This window comes from Salarias fasciatus, chromosome 9 (genome assembly GCF_902148845.1).
Source record: "Salarias fasciatus chromosome 9, fSalaFa1.1, whole genome shotgun sequence".
Taxonomy (NCBI): domain Eukaryota; kingdom Metazoa; phylum Chordata; class Actinopteri; order Blenniiformes; family Blenniidae; genus Salarias; species Salarias fasciatus.
This window is the reverse complement of record NC_043753.1, coordinates 208,791-229,931: the sequence shown is the minus strand read 5'-3', so window position 1 is coordinate 229,931 and position 21,141 is coordinate 208,791. Positions and strand designations below refer to the sequence as shown.

At 44.4% G+C, this 21,141-nt stretch overlaps 1 protein-coding gene across 1 annotated transcript in view; it reads right to left on the bottom strand.

Annotated features, from left to right (window-relative positions):
* Nucleotides 1-20,617, bottom strand: part of LOC115394189 (NACHT, LRR and PYD domains-containing protein 12-like) — a gene marked incomplete at its 5' end in the record, with an annotated part of 67,903 nt that extends 47,286 nt beyond the window's left edge. Inside the window, 4 exons of the mRNA XM_030099405.1 lie at nucleotides 9,961-10,143; nucleotides 14,901-15,083; nucleotides 16,687-16,860; nucleotides 18,780-20,617. Coding sequence (XP_029955265.1) covers nucleotides 9,961-10,143; nucleotides 14,901-15,083; nucleotides 16,687-16,860; nucleotides 18,780-20,617 — 2,378 coding nt within the window. The remainder of the gene's footprint in view (nucleotides 1-9,960; nucleotides 10,144-14,900; nucleotides 15,084-16,686; nucleotides 16,861-18,779) is intronic.
* Between the last annotated feature and the right edge of the window lie 524 nt (nucleotides 20,618-21,141).

Sequence of the window (21,141 nt, the reverse complement as noted above, 5' to 3'; positions counted from 1 at the left end):
GGTTTTCCTGCAAAACATCCTGATAAACTTTTGAATTAATTTTTCCATTAATGATTGCAAGTTGTCCAGGCCCTGAGGCAGCACAACATCCCCAAACCATGATGCTCCCTCCACCATGCTTCACGGTGGGGACGAGGTGTTGATGTTGGTGAGCTGTTCCATTTTTCCTCCACACATGACGCTGTGTGTCCCTCCCAAACAATTCAACTTTGGTTTCATCAGTCCACAAAATATTTTGCCAAAACTTCTGTGGAGTGTCTAAGTGCCTTTTTGCAAACATTAAATGAGCAACAATGTTTTTTTAGATAGCAGTGGCTTCCTCCGTGCAGTCCTGCCATGAACACCATTCTTGGCCATTGCTTTTACATATAGTTGATGTGTGCACAGAGATATTGGACTATGCCAGTGATTTCTGTAAGTCTTTAGCAGACACTCTAGGGTTCTTTTATACCTCTCTGAGTATTCTGCGCTGAACTCTTGGCGTCATCTTTGGTAGACGGCCACTCCTTGGGAGAGAAGCAACAGTGCCAAACTCTCTCCATTTGTAGACAACTTCTCTGACTGTTGATCAACATCCAGACTTTTGGAGATGGTTTTGTATCCTTTCCCAGCTTTATACAAATCAACAATTCTTGATCGCAGGTCTTCAGACAGCTCTTTTGAGAGAGCCATGCACATCAGACAATGCTTCTCATCAAGACAATTCTTACCAGGTGTGTGTTTTATAGTGGGCAGGGCAGCTTTCAGCCACTCAACAGTGATTGGGCACACACCAGATTTAAATTGTTTGGCAAAAATTGGTTTCATTTGCTCTTTAATTAGTCTCCTTAGGCAGAGGAGTTCAGTTACTTATTCCTCTCCCCTCTGTCATTGTTTGGTTGCTATCCTCATTAAACCTATAAATGTTTTAGTTTTAGTTAAAGCAGACACTGTTTATTCATCTGTGTGATTTTGACAAAGATCAGATCACATTTGACGGTGATTTTATGCAGAAATGTGAGAAATTCCAAAAGGTTCAGATACTTCCTCATACCACTGTAGAGCTGATGTGCCTTGGAAAAAACTTCCATTTTTGTCTCATCTGTCCATAGGACATTCTCCCAGAAGCTTTGTGGCATGTCAACATGTAGTTGGGCAAATTCCAGTCTAGCTTTTTTATGATTTGTTTTTAACAATGGTGTCCTCCTTGGTCTTCTCCCATGAAGTCCACTTTGGTTCAAAAAACAATGGATGGTGCGATCTGACACTGATGTTCCTTGAGCTTGAAGTTCACCTTTAATCTCTTTGAAGTTTTTCTGGGCTCTTTTGTTACCATTCGTACTATCCGTCTCTTTGGTTTGTCATGAGTTTTCCTCCTGCGGCCACGTCCAGGAAGTTCGGCTACAGTCCCATGAATCTTAAAGGGCAACTCCGGTTTTTTGACACCTGGACCTTATTTCTAGGTGTGTGCATGCTCATATACTCACTCAGACAAACACTGTGCAGCTCGGAGTCCTTCAGAAGTTATTTAGATACAACCGATTTAGCGGTGGCCACTGCAAGGGAGCTTCAGTGCGGGACATAATCTCTGCAAAGTCGCTCATTTCGGCTATATTTTTTCATCCATCGCCAGTGTTATCATAAAGTCAGCTCGTCTACCATCTTCAGGTGGGTCAGCTGACAGTTTTCGCTAACTTAGCCACAATTAGCTCGGATGGGAATGTTGGAGCTCCTCTCCCGAGCAGAGAGGCACTTTGAGTCAGCCTCGGCTGTCACGGTGCCTGGGTGCCTGATCCCAGGGGCCAAGTTGGGGCCAAGTTGGGGCCAATTGGGTAAACAGCCCGGAGCTGCTCCACGGAGGCAACGGGAGAGCTCCAGCAGCCGCACCGCGGCCCGCTTCACGCAGGTCTCCGCACCCTCCGCGGCCGGCAAGGAGCGCATCTCTGCCCGGGAGCAGAGATCCAGAGCTCTCCTGTCAGCGGGAGAGCTCTGGATCCGCGCCGTGGCTGCTGGATCTCCGCTCCTGGGCGGAGACACACTCCGTGCTGGCCGCGGAGCACGCGGGGACCCGCCGCATAACCACGTAGGTGTGTGGAGCAGGCCGCGGTGCAAGTGCCTCTCTGCTGGGGAGAGGAGCTTCAACGTTCCCATCCCAGCTAATTGTGGCTAAGTTAGCGAGGTGTCAGAGAAGAGGTAAGCACAGCAGATCCCATCAGAGCAGAGCAGAGCTTTGAGCATCCAACCCCAGACCGAAAGACAACCCGGGGTCCCCACGGGGCCCCCCCCCGCCCGGCATGGCGCCCAGCGCCACCGCCATGGCGGACGGTTCCCCCAACCCAGCGGCCCAGCCTCCAGGCCTGGCTCCGCAAGCGGGCGACTGGACCCACGCGCCAGCCATCCCTGGCCGTCTGACCGTCTTCAGGTATGTCAGCTGACCCACCTGAAGACGGTAGACGAGCTGACTTTATGCAGCCTCCCGGCGTGTCGGACGCCCGGGTGCTGTGACAGCCGAGGCTCACTCAAAGTGCCTCTCTGCTGGGGAGAGGAGCTCCAACATTCCCATCCGAGCTAATTGTGTCTAAGTTAGTGAAAACTGTCAGCTGACCCACCTGAAGACGGTAGACAAGCTGACTTTATGATAACACTGGCAATGGATGAAAAAATATAGCCAAAATGAGCGTTTTTGCAGAGATTATGTCCCGCCCTGAAGCTCCCTTGCCGTGGCCCCCGCTAAGTGCGGCTAAATCGGTTGTATCTAAATAACTTCTAAAGGGCTCCGAGCTGCACGATGTTTGTCTGAGTGAGTATATGAGCATGCACACACCTAGAAATAAGGTCCAGGTGTAAAAAAAACGGAGTTGCCCTTTACATTTCTGAATAATATGTGCAACTGTAGTCAGAGGAACATCAAACTGCTTGGAGGTGGTCTTATAGCTTTGACCTTTAACTAGGGGTGTCTTCAAACATTCGATGATCTGTTCGAAGGGGCCTGATTCGAAGGCCAATCATACAATCGAAGCATCACAAAATGTGGCGATGAAATGAAGACCATTCCATTACAGCTGTATGGGGGTGCTGAGTGACTGAATAAAGCCTATTTGATATACACGTTAGCCCATGGCCGCGGGAAGTAGGGGTGCGGAGGGTTCTGCAGCACCTCCTCGCGAATGTAGCAAAAACTTCCATAACTGAAAACTCCATTTCTACTTTTATTTTATAAATAATAATTAATTTAGCTATGTTTTCCCATTAAATGTAATTTGATGACAGCTTGAAAATAAATTCAATTTAATGAAATTAATCTGCATTCTGAATTTTCACAAAGGGTGATGTTGCGCGCAGCGCTCACACTGGCTGCTCTTACAGTGCTGGGAAGTTGGTCTATTTTCAGAGAGTCGGCTTTTTTAGCTCAACTCCCAGACAAGAACCGACTCTTTCGACTCCCGGATGACTCTCCATTATTACCTTAAGGTTGTAAAACTTGATAGCTTATGTTTAGTGTTTTTATGAAAATCACCATAATTGCCAATATTTGTGCTTTCATTCTGTCATAAAATCAATCTTAATGCGGATTTCTGATTCACTACAAAGAATCAGGTCTGAGAATCATTATTTTGATAGGCCAAGAGCACAAAAGCACATTTGGAAAGTTATGACAGCAGGCTGCAGCACAAGGTAGAAACACTGCTTGATTATGATTTTGCTGCCGTGCAGTCAGTAGACATGATTTATCAACTGCTGAATTGTATTGAAACATCAGTTTTACTAAGGCTGTATCATGTGATACCATCACTAATCCTGTTAGACATGTGTTCAACATGTGTTTGTTTTTTATTCTGCCGCTGAGCAGTCTGCATTTTGTGATGATTTTAATGTATAGTTCATGGTCAGCAACACGGTCAGCACAAGAGCATCTCATAACGTTAGGCCTGGTAGCTGTGTGTGTGTGTGTGTGTGTGTGTGTGTGTGTGTGTGTGTGTGTGTGTGTGTGTGTGTGTGTGTGAGTGTGTCTGGCCCCACCCTCTTTTTTTTCTCAGCACCCGCTGTTAAAAAAAAGTTCCCTCAGCTATGTGTTAGCCTATCAAATTCAAAAAATTTACTTAACTTGTACTTTTATTCAATACTCTATTTAGTGTTTGTGAATGAACCACCATGGTGAGTGGCACAACCCGATGGTGATTTGGCTTAACTTTAAAAGGCTCAGAATGTCAGAAAAAAAACTTCAGCAGTGTGGAAACATTTTGATCAAGTCAAAGATGATCCAAAAAAAGTCAAATGCAAGTTTTGTCAGCAGCTCCTTTCATATCACGCCACAACAACTAACATGGCTTTCCATCTTAAACGGGTAAGTAGCCAGATAACTGGGCTAATAAAAGACTGTTCTGTCACTCACTTCTCATTTTTAATGTAACGCTAGTACGCCAGGCATCATATCATGCTATCTGGGCTTATAGGATATATAATTATTTTTTCTAGATTCACCCGCAATATCAGAGTGGCCACAGCTCATCAAGCCCATTTGTTTGATGTTTAGAGTTACCGAGACTTTGTTCCAGTCTGTTTCAGTTGTGTGTAGGAAAAAAATAAAAGTATTGTTTTACCTGCCTGCACTGTTTTTTTTTTTTTTATTACTGCAACATTCTACTGTAACCTATATTCAAATGAAAAAAAAAAGAGTATACATTCAACTGTTGATGATTGGCAGGATCGGACGAATCAGATTCGACTATGTAAATTCTTAGTCTGGGACACCGCTACCTTTAACTGCTTGTCTTTAATTTTCTCTCTAATCTCCTGAGACAACTCTTTTCTTTGCTTCCTCTGGTCCATGTTGAGTGTGGTACACTTCATGTCACCTGTCACCCTCTATATGAGCCACTGACTGATTACAAGATTGTAGACACCTGTGACGCTAATTAGTGGACACACCTTGGATTGACATGTCCCTTTGGTCACATCATTTTCAGTCTTTTCTAGGGGTACCATCATTTTAGTTCAGGCCTGTTTCTTGAGTTTATTTTATTTAAATAATGTTGTAGATGTATGGTTGAAAAGCAATGCCTGACTTTCATTAGTTAAATTTCAAAGAATTTTTTTCATTATTTTATTTTTTATTATTACTTTCGTCAGATTCAAGTTATTTCTCTGACCATTGTGAATTTTTTTTTCATTAAACAAAGGCTACCAACAATTTTGTCCACGTGTGTATGTGTCCATCAATGGGAAGTGGGGGAAGGCTGTGACTGTAAGAGATTGGTCCTGATAGCTGGGAGGATAAATGCAAATATGCACCATAATCGTGCAAATGTTGATACAAGCAGCAAAATTGGCATGGTGACTCCTTAAGGTGCACTCAACAGATCTGTCCAACTAGCCACCTGAAAATCCAAAATGGTGGCCATTTTTCAAGATGTCGCTTGCAATAACAATTTTCCTCATGAATCTGTATCCAACCCAACAATTTTAGTGATCTTGGTGTCAAATTGTATGTTTTTGGGTATGCTGAATTCATTTTTGACACTCTCAACACTCTCAATTACATATAGTGTCAGAATATGGCCAATTATATACATTTATTTGGTCAATTTATATGATTTGTATCTGGTTGCATGGCTCTGTGTCGCTGCTTCATTTGTTTTATATCACCAGGTGCTTATGCATGAGGTGTAAGGGTGTAGTGGTAGAGGCAGCACACAGAAGTTTTCTGTGTGTGAGAAGTATAGCCTGTCTAGCTCTAAACATACTGGAGATGAAGATAATGATGGGTCATGACTTGAAGACAATGTCTGATGAGTAACCCCCGATGCACACTGGATGCGGTCCGGCTACGGAACGGCTCCGGTCCGGTTCCGGCCCGGTACGCCGGAGCACTGTGATTCACACCGCCTGCGGTGTCTCCGCATTCAAGCCAGAGGAGGTTGCCAGATCTGTCGTTATCCCCCGTAGACAATTTGAAACTCGTTTTGCTCAATAGAAAGCAGCCCAAACCACCATCTCGGATGAAAATGCACGTCAAAACCATATTTGTATGATAAAAAACACGTCATAAACACATAATCATTTCATCAACCAGTCCAACGTGTTCAAAAAAGACGCTTGATTTGGAACAAACCCGCCCAATCTGGCAACATGGAGCTGTTCCGGTCACAGAGCTGTTTTGAGCCATTTTGAAGTCATTTGGCTTCTCAGCAGTGACGAAGAACAAAACAGTTCATTCTTCTAATGCCTATAATGACTAAATGACGTTGTTTGTTCTGTTCTACCAGAAGAAGTAAAAAAAATAGAATATTAAGGCAAAAACACGACACAGATTTTATTTTGCAGTGACTTATTTTAGAACACGTATCGCGTTTCCTTCCGGGCACCCGACTTGCTTCTGTCTGAATTGACGCGGTAGGGCTCCGGCATGCGGAAAAATAGGATCTTTGCGGAAAGAGACCGGAGCTCCGCAGAGGCTCCGCAGCTGGACCGGAGCCGGACCGCAGCCGGACTGCAGCCGGTGTGCATCACAGCATTGATTTTAATGACTATGGATTAGCTGCGGTGTCCGGATAGGAGCCGTTCCGGAGCCGGACCGCATCCAGTGTGCATTGGGGGTATAAGACTGAACTATTTAATTTCCTCGCAGAGAAAATTTGTGACGCTGACACCATCATCGTGACAAGGGCAGATAATGCCATCAGCAACAGAGTGAGGTCCCTGGATGCCGTGGCCCCATGCTCCCAGGAGGAAGCTGACATAGAGTGTTTGCACATGCCAGGGACGCAACGTTGCAAGGTAGCAAGTCCATTATCATCAAAGCAAATGACACTGATGTTGTCGTTATAGCAGCGTCGACTATGTCATCTTTACAAGAGCTTGGGCTAGAAAACTTGTGGATAGCCTTTAGACAAGGAGCCAGTGCTCAAGGGATTCCGCTCCATGAGCTGGTTTCTTTAACAGGGCCAACAGGTAGCTGTGGTTCAGTGGGGAGAGTGCTTGTCCCACAATCGAGAGTTTGTGAGTTCGATTCCTGTCTGACCCCTGTCTGTATGTCGAAGTGTATGACACTGAATCATGCAATGGACTATATGCACAACTCAACCACTTCCTGAACTTCAGGAGGCTCTTTGCTTCCTGTCTTTCATGGTAGGACGAGCTGATTAATCCAGGTGTGTCTGACCTCTGTAACCACAAAAGTAATGGTCAGACACACCTGTATTAATCAGCTCATCCTGTCACGAAAGACAGGAAGCAAAGAACCTCCTAAAGTTCAGGAAGTGATTGAGTTGTGCATAGAGCCCATTGCCCCCAATTGCACGATTCCAAAGCAGACACTATGGATAAAAGACAAACTTCTCCATGAGAAGTTTCAGATGATGACCAGCAGAAACTGGAGAACTTCATTGTCCTTAGACAGATCCAGTGCAGCCAGTTGTGTTAAATGAGGCAAGGCTGGATCTCTTTGCCTGCAAGCAGAGGACTTATGATGCAATTCCACCAACCACAGCTGCCTTGAGGGAGCACGCTAAAAGCGTGCTGCCAACCAGCATCTGGGGCCAAGCAACTTAAACCCAGAAACCAGCACTCCTGCCGACTGGGGCTGGATTCAAAGTGAAAAGTTATGGAAAATACACTGGACAACCCTTCCATCAATAGCCACATGCTGCCAGGAATTGACCAAATGCAGCTGCAAGAAAGGCTGCACCTGGAGGTGCCTATGTTTCCGCGTGGGACTTTCTTGTACCACTCTGTGTAGCTGTGTTTTTGACCAGCAATGTCACAGTGAACCGAGTTCAGTAAATGAACATTTGACAGCAGATTTTGAATATTTTGAGCATTATTATTTTAGCATTAATGTGACGTTCATGTTCAATTAAGTCAGTTTCTGATTTATAATGATTCTTTCCTTTTATTTTGCATGTGACTTGTCGTTAATAAAATATGTTTTGATGTTGTAATTTTTTGTTTATTTTATTAATAGTCATCTACATGGTGCTTAAATGCTCTTGAGAGTGTCAAAAATGAATTCAGCATACCCACAAACATACAATTTTACACCAAGATCACTAAAATCGGTGGGGTGGATACAGATTTATGAGGGAAATTGTTAGTGCAAGCGCCAGATGGTGACCATCTGGAAAATGGCTACCATCTTGGATTTTTCAGGTGGATAGTCGGAAAGATCTGTTGAGTGGACCTTAAAGAGTCATCATGCCAATTTTGGTGCTTGTATCATCAAATGCAAGAACAAAAGAAAAACATATTAGGAGAGAGTTAAGAAAATCTGAGTCCGATAGCAAAAATTAAAAATACAATAAAAATTTACTTACTTACTTGGCCTTTAAACCCCTAGAGGGGCATAGGCCATCCACAGGTGAGGTGAGTTCACCTATTTATTTCTCCAGGGATATTTCTTGCTTCTTTTAACAGCATCCAGCAACTCCGTGACTTTTTGTGCAGCAAAAAAGAAGTCATTGCAGGACATGTCCATGCCTGCCTCGCCGGTAGTCACTCGCTACACACTACAGCGTGCATGTACCCACACACTGGGACTGAGTCACATGCACATAAGCACGTTGGCTCTGAAGCCACAGGTTGAAGCTGTGGCTGCCTATCCTGGCTGTCAACTGAGAGGTCCTAGTGCCCATAGTTTACAGTTGGCCATGCAGGCAGGCAGGCAGCCAGACATGCAATTCATGGCGCACAGAGAGACAAAAATAAAAGCACCTTGCTTTTACCCATGCGGCTGGGACAAACAACGTCCCATACGGGGTGCGCCTTTTTTGGCTCAAATACGTGACGTCCCGGCTAATAGGGGACGGTCGACAACCTTAGTGTTTGTGTGTGTGTGTGTGTGTGTGTGTGTGTGTGTGTGTGTGTGTGTGTGTGTGTCACTGAATATGGAGGGATGGGTTCTCTGTTTTAGTTTTCCTCTGTTTAGTTTTTATCTTTGTCATGACTTTAACTTGTTTTCAGCACTTTGTGCTGCTTAAAGGTTGTATGGAGGATTTTCCATGGAGAGAGAAATCCAGTGACTGTTAGTCCTTTTTGAAATGCTGCACATGCGTGACCTACACCCCCTCCTCCCCTACTCTCTCCGGAGGACCGCCTCCTCCTTACGCAGAAAGTAGCATGTAGCATGTAGCAACTTAGCATCATAGCGCTAACACATAGCTACCGTGTCTTTTTGAACAAGATAAAACAGCGAATATGAGTAAAATCCTGCACTTGCGCCAAATCCTGTCCCTGATCCGTCCCTGCTCTCGGGTGGATCAGAGGAGGACCGGGGGAGGTTTGTGTGGCGCTGCATGACTGGAGCAGACTCACGCTGGGAGCTCACAACTGATCTGTGTGTGCACTGCAGCATGCAGGCATAAACAACCCCCCCCCCCCCCCCCCCCCTCCTCCTCTCACTCTCCGGACTTTTTCATACAAGTTTTTTTCATACAAGGCACATTGCAGCTATGATTAAGAAAAATTGTCTCAAGTCTACAGGTGAAAAGGTGTTGATAGCGGCAGCAGAGCCTAGCATGGGTGGAGTGGGGTGGAACGTGTGGGGGAGGGGGGACGAAAAGGGCGTAAGAGCATGACAGTTACGCTACAAATGTAGAGAGGTTGATTGACACGTTAGAAAACCAATAGATAACGAGGCTACCTCATTATTGATTGGCTAAAGTAATGTTGGTTTTACAATGTCCAGAGTTGATTAATGTTTATTTTCTTTTTTTTAATCACAATAAAAACAAGGCTGCTACAGCTTAATAACACCATTTTTTAGCTTTAATTCATTTTTGTTAGTAATAAAGATCTTCTATAAAACCTTTAAAGTAAGTTTGATTGATTTATGTCAGCACAACAGTCACACACCTTCTCATGTCCACACACATCAGTAACCTGCTGCTGAGCTCAGTCCACTCTCTTACTGCAGGATCAGAGTCTCAGATCACAGCTGCTGACAAACATTTCTCCTTCTACAACAGTAACAGACAGTCAACTGACCACAGAGTCTCCAGACTGCAGAGTGGACTCTCCAGAAAACCACACAGCTGCTCAACTCCTGAATCCTGCAGCTGGTTCTCACTCAGGTCCAGATGTTTCAGATGTTTCAGGAGGGAGGGGTTGGACTTCAGAGCTGAGACCAGAGAAGAACAGCTGATCTCTGACAAACTGCAGCCCTTCAACCTGAATAAAGAGAGAAAGAAGTGAGATGAGAGGACAAAGGCCCAATCCCATTTCTCTTTCTAGCCCTCCCCCTTGGCCCTACCCCTATGAAACGGAGTGCTAAGGGGTAGGGCAGAAAGTAAACCCCTCCGAATTGGGACACCCCTCTGACAATCGCGTACGTCGTCAGTAGTCGCCGCTGCTGATGATGCAGGCAGATGCGACAATTGTTTGCCGAAGAAGAATGTTTTTCTTACATTTTAAAACTTTATTAATTGACAAAATACTGACATTTATGAAGTTCTTTCGTTGCGGACGCTGCCAACTTGCTGATCTTGGAAGGTCTTCTGAGAAATCTGTCATTCGGTGGTGGCCGGTGGCGAGGGGCGCTTGTTTTGTTCGCCTGGACCGTGACTTGCGGGCGGGGTTAGTTCACTTCCGCTCATTTCCCACCCGCGCATTCCAGGCGGGCAGTGTTGAAGAAACCAGTTTATTTAAAATGATCGTCTATCTGTTGTGTTTGGAATGCGCCTGGAATGCGCGGGTGTGGAAACGATCGCTCCCACTAATGCGGAAGTGAATCAACCCCGCCCGCCAGTCATGGTCTAGGCTGAAAGAACAAGCGCCCCTCGCCATCGGCCGCCACTGGATCATAACCCTCCGTTTGAAGTGTGCCTCTCGAGAATCTCCTTTTGGAGGGGTGACTGGCCCTCCTTCTTGGCCCAACCCCTACATCATAATGACAATTGGGACGTGCAAAACGAGTGGAAGGGCCAAGGGGAAGGGCTAAGGGGTGAAATAGGATTCAGCCAAAGTCTGATGTTGAAGTGATGGAGAGGTGAAGAAGGTTCAGACTAGAAGAGTTTAGAAATGTAAAGTCCAAACAGCTGAAGCCAACAAGAGAAGAGCTCTCATCAACATGCCCCCCCCAACCCACACACACACACACACACACACACACACACACACACACACACACACACACACACACACACACACACACACACACACACACACACACACACACACAGTTTTTGTATGTTGTTCAAATGTGAATCTATTCTGTATAGAACTCTAAATCCTGTAAGAGACTGGGCGCAGATGAGAGCACCGGGCTCTCTCTAAGGAGGAGGAGAGAGGAGCTACCTGGCAAAGGCAACCTAAATAACCCAGAACAGAGGTGAGACTGTTTAAATTGTGTCTGTGACTTTAAAACTTTTTTTTTTTTTAATAACTTGAAAAACTCTGTAGTTTTACTGCTGCAGGTATTAAATGAATGTTGTGATTAATTTTCACAGACTGGGCTCGCCTCACAATGAGCTATGAACTCCATCTTCAGTTGAAACCCTGGCTGCAAGTCTAGATTGTGATGGTGTGAGCACACAGTGTTTTTCAGCCAGCATATGTTGAGACACTGGAGGAGCTCCAAACTGGAAACATACTGTGACTGTGCAAAACGTTATTTGTAGTTGTACTGTATTTAAAATAATAATAATAATAATAATAATGATTATGTAGAGCAGATTTTTTTTCCCTTGAACTACAGCTTTCTCATCATCTTTACCTCTTTGCAAGGAATTTTTGTTTTCTATCAAGAGCTTTCATGGTGCTTTGACTTTTCTGACTGGTTCTCCCATGATCACCTCACTGCATTTGTAACTGAATTCACGTTTGTGTAATTTAGGCCGTAAGTCTTCCCTTACAATGGTGGGAGCTAAATTTGACAATGCCATTCCTCTAATCACTCGACCGGAAGGAGAGGATCTTCAAAAAGATGGGATTTTCTCTTCTTTTGCTGCTTTGGCCAGTGAGTTCAACCTCTCATCTCTTTAGGTTTCTCCAGGTGAGGAACTGGGTAAAAGCCTGATTTCATCATTTTCCAAAACTCCCACCTGAGCAGATGAGGAGGAACCTCCACAATTCAATCCCCTGCAAAGATCTTTCATTTAAACATGTATAGAATCATTCAGTCATATGATGGTTATTGAACTACCAGAACAAAGGAGGCTGGCAGTGTGAGATGGGTTTGGTCTTTGAGGAACGATGGTGGGAATCTGCTCGGAGTGTTTTTCATCAGACTTCCATCTGTGCTACTTTGACATTGATACAACTGAAGGTTGTGTTTAGACGTCTTTATTCTAAAACTGGGTTTCCTCAGATGTCTCCCAACAAAGTTGACGTTTGTGACCGATGTTCAGGTTCACCCTGTAACCTCACTCACATGTTTTTTCTCCTGCTCGACCAGCTATCTCTGGGTTTCCTGAAGAACATTCTCACTTCTCATCTGAGCAGTTAGAGGTTTTGGTGTTCACCTGTCTGATAGCGAGACACCATCTCCTCCTAATCCCAAAATGGCCCGTCAAATACACTTTGGACTAATGAGGTGATGTTTTATTGAAAATAGGAAAAAATTTGATACTCCAGGCAGGGCGAGCTGAAAAAAATTAACAAAAAGTGGCAACCATTTCTTTAATTTTTATGTTTATTTTTAGGATTAATTTCTCACACACTCTGCCTTTTTTTCAAGTTAATTAAAATGTTTGTACATCTTTTTTATTGTTGTCAGTCATTATACATTTTGTTCCCATATGTATGACACTTTTTTTTCACAGTTTTTGGTTTATTCTTTAATTTGCTCTACATATAAAACTTAAAGGTGTAATGTAGGATGTTGTATTTGCTTTGAGTTCCGGGTGGATCATCAAAATAACTGGTGCTCCTGTTTGTCAATCATTTTGCTGTGCTGTTTTTGTAAAGCCGTTGTATGTGCTCGCTCCCATTCAGGTTCTACTTACTGCACATGCGCATTCAGAGTGTTTCTGTAGCCGGTGAGCTTCGGTTTCAGCCAGTACTTACTGATGGCGAGTCTGACATAATGAAACTGCAACTGCTTCGGAAGATAAGCTTTATGAGCGAGGCCGATCGCAGAAACTAAACAGAGCCGTGCACGCCCAGGGAAGATGGGCTCGCGCTCGCACGCTTCCGACATTTGATAGGCGTTTCCCTGGGAGAAGCAGTAGAGCAGGTAGGATAGTCGTTTTTCAAAAAGCCAGTAACAGACGTTTGGCTTCATCTTTTCGAGAAAATCCTACATTACACCTTTAAAACAAGAAAGATGTTGAAATGTGATTTCATCTAAGTGCCATTATACTTTGGCTTGCTGACCAATAAAAATATATGAAACAAAACTATTCTGACTGACTTGATCTGAACTGTTCAAGTGAGTCAGAATAGTTTTTCAAGTCCAGTGGAGGAAATGTCAACAGACAAAGTGACCTGACATGAAGCCAACAAGTTAAGAGTTTGCTTAGTTTCTTCTCATGGAGATCTTCAGTGTGGATCACTCACAGATCTGTCGTTCTCATCGGTTTGCACTTCAGTGTCAACACAACTTTCATAAAACACAAACCAACAGGGAGTCTGACCTCAGATCCTCCAGACTGCAGAGTGGACTCTCCAGAAAACCACACAGCTGCTCAACTGCTGAATCCTGCAGATCATTCCAACTCAGGTCCAGATATTTCAGATGTTTCGGTAGAGAGGGGTTAGAGTTCAGAGCTGAGACCACAGAAGAACAGCTGATCGTTGACATCTTACAGTTCCACAACCTAAGTAAAGAGAGAAAGCAGCAGAATCGATGAGGAGGAACCAAACAGATGTGTTGATGGAGAAATGAGCAGCTCCACATTACTGAGTCCTGATCAATGAGCTGTTCTGTTGTTGTGGATCTTCATCACTCACATCATCCTCATGTCAACACAGTCACACACCTCATCTCCACACTGGGGCTGTCAATCGATTAAAATATTTAATCGCGATTATTCATATGATTGTCCACAGTTAACTCTCGAATAAACGCAAATTGAGCGCACTTTTTTTTTTTAATCTACTCTAAATGTCCATTAAAGGGAACATTTTCAAGTTGTTAATACTGCCGTCAACATGGGAGTGGAAAAATATGCTTGCTTTATGTAAATGCATGTTTATTGTTGTCGTCACAGTCCAGAACAATATCAAATACTGTCCAGAATAATCTCCACATAACCTCAAACAATCTGCAGGCTCAGAAATAGGCCGGAAGGACATTTTGACCTGAATGGAACATCATTTAGTAATAATCTGACCATGTAGTGTCCAACCAATGGAACCAGTCCAAACATTTTTCAACACAGACTGATTGAGCTCCTGCATCACGATAAGAGACTTCTGAAGCAGTAAGTCCTTCTAGTCAGTAATAGAAGATAATTACCTTGAGCTTTCAGAAAAGAAAAGAATGGCACACCCTCCATATTTCTCTCTGCTCCTCATCTAACATGTTGTCACCACAGACTTCAGATACAGAGACGCTGCTTTCACACTGTGGCAGCCATCTTGTGGAGGAGCCACTTGCAGCCACGCACAACGTAATATGTGTGATTTTTCCAAACTGCTTATCCTTCTTCTATTTTGGTGGATCAAAAACAGCTTTAAAGTGCATACCGCCACCTACTGTACAGGACTGTGCAGTATCACAACACAGACCTCAGTTTCCCAAATTACGGTGTGAGACAAAGGTTACGAAACGTGCGCAAGTTAACATCGTGTCAAATAAAATTGTGGCGTCAATAGGAATTTGAATTAACTTGTTATTATCGCACCAATTTTGACAGCCCCAGTCCACACACATCAGTAACCTGCTGCTGAGCTCAGTCCACTCTCTCACTGCAGGATCAGAGTCTCAGATCACAGCTGCTGACAAACATTTCTCCTTCTACAACAGTAACAGACAGTCAACTGACCTCAGATACTCCAGACTGCAGAGTGGACTCTCCAGAAAACCACACAGCTGCTCAACTCCTGAATCCTGCAGCTGGTTCCTACTCAGGTCCAGAAGTTTCAGATGTTTCAGGGCGGAGGGGTTGGACTTCAGAGCTGAGGCCACAGAAGAACAGCTGATCTCTGACAAGCTGCAGTTCCTCAAACTGAATAAAGAGAGAAATAAGTGAGATTAGAGGACAAAGTTTGATGTTGAAGTCATTGAGAGCTGAAGAAGGTTCAGACTGGAAGAGTTTAGAAATGTAAAGTCCAAACAGCTGAAGCCACCAGGAGGAGAAGAGCCCTCATCAACACGCTGATCACTGACATGCTGCAGAGCTCAGTCCACTCGCTGTCCCTCCAACATTTTTTTTTTAGTCAAAACAATATGACTATGTGCAAGGGAGCGAAAAAAAGCCAAAAGGCTTGTACAAATGCCGCTTCTGCACAAACTCAAAGTAAAAAAAAAGAAATGACCATGTGAAAGTCATACATGAAAAGATGTAAGTCCAGCACAAAAGTAGAAAAAGAAAAGAAAAAGAGAAAAAAAGCAGAGAAAAACAAAACAAAAACAAAAACAAACAGAAGTCCTACAAAATAAACAAAGACTAAACAAGACATACAATCTAAAGTGATCCCCATATATCTCATGTACATGTCATTGTGTTTGGATTAGGTCAGATATTACGATATTAAATTGTTCTTCAAGATTCTTTTGTAGTTGAACATAGATGAAGACGCTTCTAATAAGTCCAGATGCATATTCCACACTTTAGGTCCATTAAATCTGAGCGAGAACTGCTCAGGATTTCTCTTGTATAAGGGTAAGTGCAAACCAGGAGCCTGTCACGTGGCATAATTATGGAATTGGTTATTAAAGGAGAGGTAGAGCTTGATGTGCGTCGGCCAGTCCGAATCATAGAGAGCTCTGTACACAAATATACATCTGAAAAAAGTTTTAATGTCAAAAATAATTTACAAGTCAAATTTAATAAACAAAGGTGCACTTGAAGCATCAGATTTAGAATAAGTGGCAATTCTCAAGAATCTCTTCTGTAAAATGTTAATTTTGTGAAGATAAGCGGTGAAGGTATTTCCCCACACAACATTACAATATGTCAGGTCAGGATAGATCAGACTGTAATAAAGAGTAGATAAACACCTAGTCTGAATCAAATGCCTTCTTTTACTTGTAATCCCAATAGACTTTGTTATCTTTTTGCATACATGCTCAATATGTTCTTTCCAATTTAACTTATCATCAATCCTCACACCAAGAAAACTGATTGAGTTCACTCTGGTCAGCTCTTCATGACTAATGCAGGTTTTTATTGAGTCACTGTTGTATTTTTTATTTCCAGCAAATAGCATCAAATTTGAATTTTTAACATTCAATGTAAGTTTGTTTGCTTTAAACCATTCAGAATAGTTTGAAAGATCATGATTGAGCTTCTCTATCAGTACATTTAGATACAAGTAGATTTGTGTCGTCAGCAAACAAAATTGGAAGAGCATCTGCAGAGAAAGAAGCAAAATCATTAATGTAAAAAAATAAAAAATAAAGGTCCCAAAATTGACCCCTGTAGTACACCATAGATGGCAGGATTCATACTTGAGTTGTGATTGTTCATACATACATATTGTTTTCTATTTGTTAAATAATGACACAGCCAATTATACTCATTGTCTCTAAGCAAACATCTGGAATTCTCCAAAACTCCTCTAAGTCATTTGACTCCAACAGATTCTAACTTCAGACAGTGAACTGACCTTAGAGTCTCCAGGTTACAGTTTGGACTCTCCAGTCCAGAACACAGAATCTTCACTGATGAATTCTGCAGCTTGTTGCGACTCAGGTCCAGATGTTTCAGATGGGAGGGGTCAGACTTCAGAGCTGAGGAGATCACTTCACAGTGAGAATCAGAGAGTCCACAGCCAGAAAGTCTGTAATGAGACACAGAGAGGACAGGACGTTATGAGAGAGGACACTTTGATGGACTGTTTGACATCAGAGCTTCAGATCTTCTTCTCAGGTTTGACTTTGGCTTCATGAAGGAGAGAACATGGAGTTCTGGAGTCATGGAGCAGTGAAGACTGATGGGCCGCATGGTGGAGTAGAGGTTAGTGCCTCAGAGCAGGATAAATCTTATAAGTTCACAACTTGCCACACGATACGGCAAAAATCTAAAAATATTTGGCCACAACATGAACTTTGCTCTGTGCAGACTGCACCATGAAGACGCAAGTTGAAATGAAGCTGACGGCGTACGTGAGTCAATGTGAATGTGGAGCAGCTTGACGGGAAGCAGAGACCTTTCAATTTATTCCGTATGGATGTAGAACAGTTGAATCATCAATTTCAGCTGATAGCTCCTCATAGGGGTGGGCGGTATAAACGGTATAAACGTATGCGATATAAATTTGGCCCATGGTAGGGATTTTGGTCATACTGCCCAACCGCGATAGCACATTACGCCCTCTAGGTGGCAGTAAAGCACCTTTTTAGATGCCCCGTTCCCCGAAGAAGTAATAATAATAATAATGCATTGGTTTTATATAGCGCTTTTCAGGATACTCAAAGACGCTTTACATTGCATTATTCATTCACACCATACTGGGTGGTGGTAAGCTACTGCTGTAGCCACAGCTGCCCTGGGGCAGACTGACGGAAGCGAGGCTGCCAATCTGCGCCATCGGCCCCTCCGACCACCACCAACCACTCACTCACTCTCACAACTTTCATACTGGGCAAGGTGGGTGAAGTGTCTTGCCCAAGGACACAACGACAGTTTTACGCCTGCGGGAGCGGGGATCGAACCGCCAACCTTCCGGTTATAAGACGACCTGCTCTACCAACTGAGCTACTGTCGCCCCTGTAGTACACAACAACAGCGATGGCTGCGAGCAGTGAACAGACAGAGGAAGTGCTTGTGAAAAAGATTGGTGCAACATCTATAACAGCGATCTGTAACTGGCGGCCCACCGGCCGAACAATAATATCTGGCCCGCCAGATGATTTTGAGAATCTGAGGCAGCTGCTTCACGGAGGCAGTAACACCGTCCATTACCTGTTAGTATCCAGCTCTTCCAAAACCGCTTTCATTACCTGTGAAACACCTGGAAACACTCTGCATCAGTGAATAACCTGAGCCTTGCAGCTCCTGTTGCCTTCAGAGACACTTCGTAAAAGTAGCCTGCTGATAGACGCTACCAGTGCCTCAGTCAGCTGTTAGCTTAGCTGTTAGCCACCGACGAACAGGGATCAGTCACAAAAAAAATTGGCCCTACGCCAAATCGAGTTGCCGACCCCTGATCTATAATCTGGACATGGTTTGGGTTCAAAGTAACTTGACTTATGTTATTTAATAGTTTAAAAACTACTTCCTGCTGCCATGCTTTCACCATGTGCTATGGTAACCATTAAAAGACTGTTATGCTGAAATGTATATATCAAATTATACCGTGATATATACCTTCTAGTACCGTGTAAGTTTCAAATTATACCGAGATATAAATTTTAGGCCACATCGTCCACCCCGAGCTCCTCACATTGGTGTCAGATGATTGCCCCAAATTTCTGACAATATGGAGTAAATTTAAAGCACATTGCTCCCCACCCCAACAGTTTGACAAATGCGGGAGCAAGCAAATTCAGCTGGCCGTATTAAACCAAACAGCATCAGGAGCTTCTGCAGCATGATCAAGTTCTCTGGTTGAACAAGCTGTTTGACATATTTTCGGGTCCAGAATGATTGGACAGGCGTTAATATCGAGCCCTGATTGAGGAACATCTCCACAGAGGAATTACAGGAACTACTTTCTACAAACATCACTGAGACACTGATCATATCATGTGGACTCACTCTGCCTTCCTGCAGTTCCTCACAGCTGGGATCAGTCTTCGTCGTCCCTCCTCTGACGTGTAGTACTTCAGCAAGTCCAGCTCCTCCAGGACCTGGTCTGACATCTGCAGCATGTAGGCCAGAGCTGAGCAGTGGATCTCAGAGAGTTTCTCTGATCTGTTTTCTGACTTCAGGAACTTCTGGATGTCCTGATGGACTGAGAGGTCCTTCATCTCCATCAGACAGTGGAAGATGTTGATGCTTCTGTCAGGAGACATTTTATCACTGTTGATCTCCTTCAGGTTCTGGATGACTCTCTGGATGGTTTCTGGACTGATCTCTGTCCGACCCAGCAGACCTTCTAAGAGTCTCTGGTTGGATTTCAGAGAGAGGCCATGAAGGAAGCGGACAAACATGTCCAGGTGGCCGTTCTGACTTCTGAGGGATTTCTGCAGGACTTTCTTCAGGAACTCATCCAGAGATGAGAGAGCATCATCAAATCCAAATAACTTGAACACTTTTCCAGAAAAAGGCTTTGGTTCCCAGTCCTGCTCCCAGTCCTCTCTGAAGAAGGTCTTCAGTACGTCTGTCTTCCTGTTGGTGAAACAGTGGAACATGAAGACTGCAGCCAGAAACTCCTGAACACTCAGATGGACAAAGCTGTAGACGGCTTTCTGGAAGATCACAGACTCTCTTTTGAAGATCTGAGTACAAACTCCAGAGAACAACGAGGCCTCAGTCACATCCAGACCACACTGCTCCAGGTCTTCTTGGTAGAACAGGATGTTTCCTTTCTCCAGATGTTCCAAGGCCATCCTGCCCAGCTTCAGAAGAAGCTTCCTGTCAGCCTCCGTCAGCTCCTGTGGACCCGTCTCAGGTCCTTCATGGTACTTGAGCTTCTTCCTGTGTGTCTGAACCAGCACAAAGTGGGAGTACATGTCAGTCAGGGTCTGGGGCAGCTCTCCTCTCTGCTCGCTGCTCAACATGTGCTCCAGAACTGTAGCAGTGATCCAGCAGAAGACTGGGATTCCACACATGATGTGGAGGCTCCTGGAGGTCTGGATGTGGGAGATGATTCTGCTGCTCAGCTCCTCGTCACTCAGCCTCCTCCTGAAGTACTCCTCCTTCTGGGCGTCAGTGAAGCCTCGCACTTCTGTCAGTCTGTCCACACATGATGGAGGGATCTGATTGGCCGCTGCAGGTCTGGAAGTGATCCAGACCCGAGCCGAGGGCAGCAGATCCCCCCGGATGAGGTTAGTGAGCAGCAGGCTGACTGAAGACTGCTGGGAGACGTCAACCAGCCGCTGTTTGCTGCTGAAGTCCAGAGAAAGTCTGCTTTCATCCAGACCGTCAAAGATGAACAGCAGCTTGCAGACAGCCAGCTCCTCTGCCGTCACCTTCTGGAGTGCCGGATGGAAAACATGGAGCAGCGTGAGAAGACTGTACGGCCGCTCTCTGATCAGGTTCAGCTCCCTGAAGGAGAGAACAACCAGCACACTGACATCCTGGTTCTCCAGGCCCTCGGCCCAGTCCAGAGTGAACTTGTGCACCGAGAAGGTTTTTCCGCTGCCGGCCACGCCGCTGGTCACAACCACTCGGATGTGTCTGAGCTGCTGGGCCGAGGCTTTGAAGATGTCCTGAACCCTGATGGCAGTGTGATGGAGGCTCTCCTTCCTGGAAGCTGTCTCCAGCTGCTTCAGCTCAGGTTCCCTCTGAAGCTCCTCACTGAGTCCCTCTGTGATGTGGAGCTCAGTGTAGATCCTGTTGAGGAGGCTTCCTCCTCCTGCTTCATCACTTCCTTCAGTCACACGTTCACATCTCCTCCTCAGACTCTTCTTATGTTCTTCTAGAAGCTGCTGCAGTCCTGATGAAGAACCCTGGTCCTGCTGCTCCTCACAGACATCACTGCTCTTCTTCTCTCTGTGGACACCAAGAAACATTTACTCTGAGCAACACGATACACAGCAGAGACACAAAGATCCAGCTTCAACTCTCACACTGATTTAAGATGAAGGCACTTGATCTGAAAGTGTTATTTTGTCAGGTCATTCACTTAAAAACCAGTTAATCCGGAGGCACTTATTCTTCAACACTGAAACTTTAATGACACCAACTTCATACACTGAAGACTGTCATCGTATCATGCCCCACCTGATATACATCACATAATTTCATGTACACATTCCCTCAGTGCAAAGTGAGTCCCTCAGTGAGCAAATCATCAGTCACTCTGGTTTTGGGGAAATAAAAGGAAACAAAGAGTTTCTCAATTTGTGTCTGAAGATCCAGACATGGACCAAGTTGTACAAACTAACTATATTTTTCAACATATACATCTCTCTGCATGACATTAAAAAATTCAAATTGATATTCAAAACAAAAT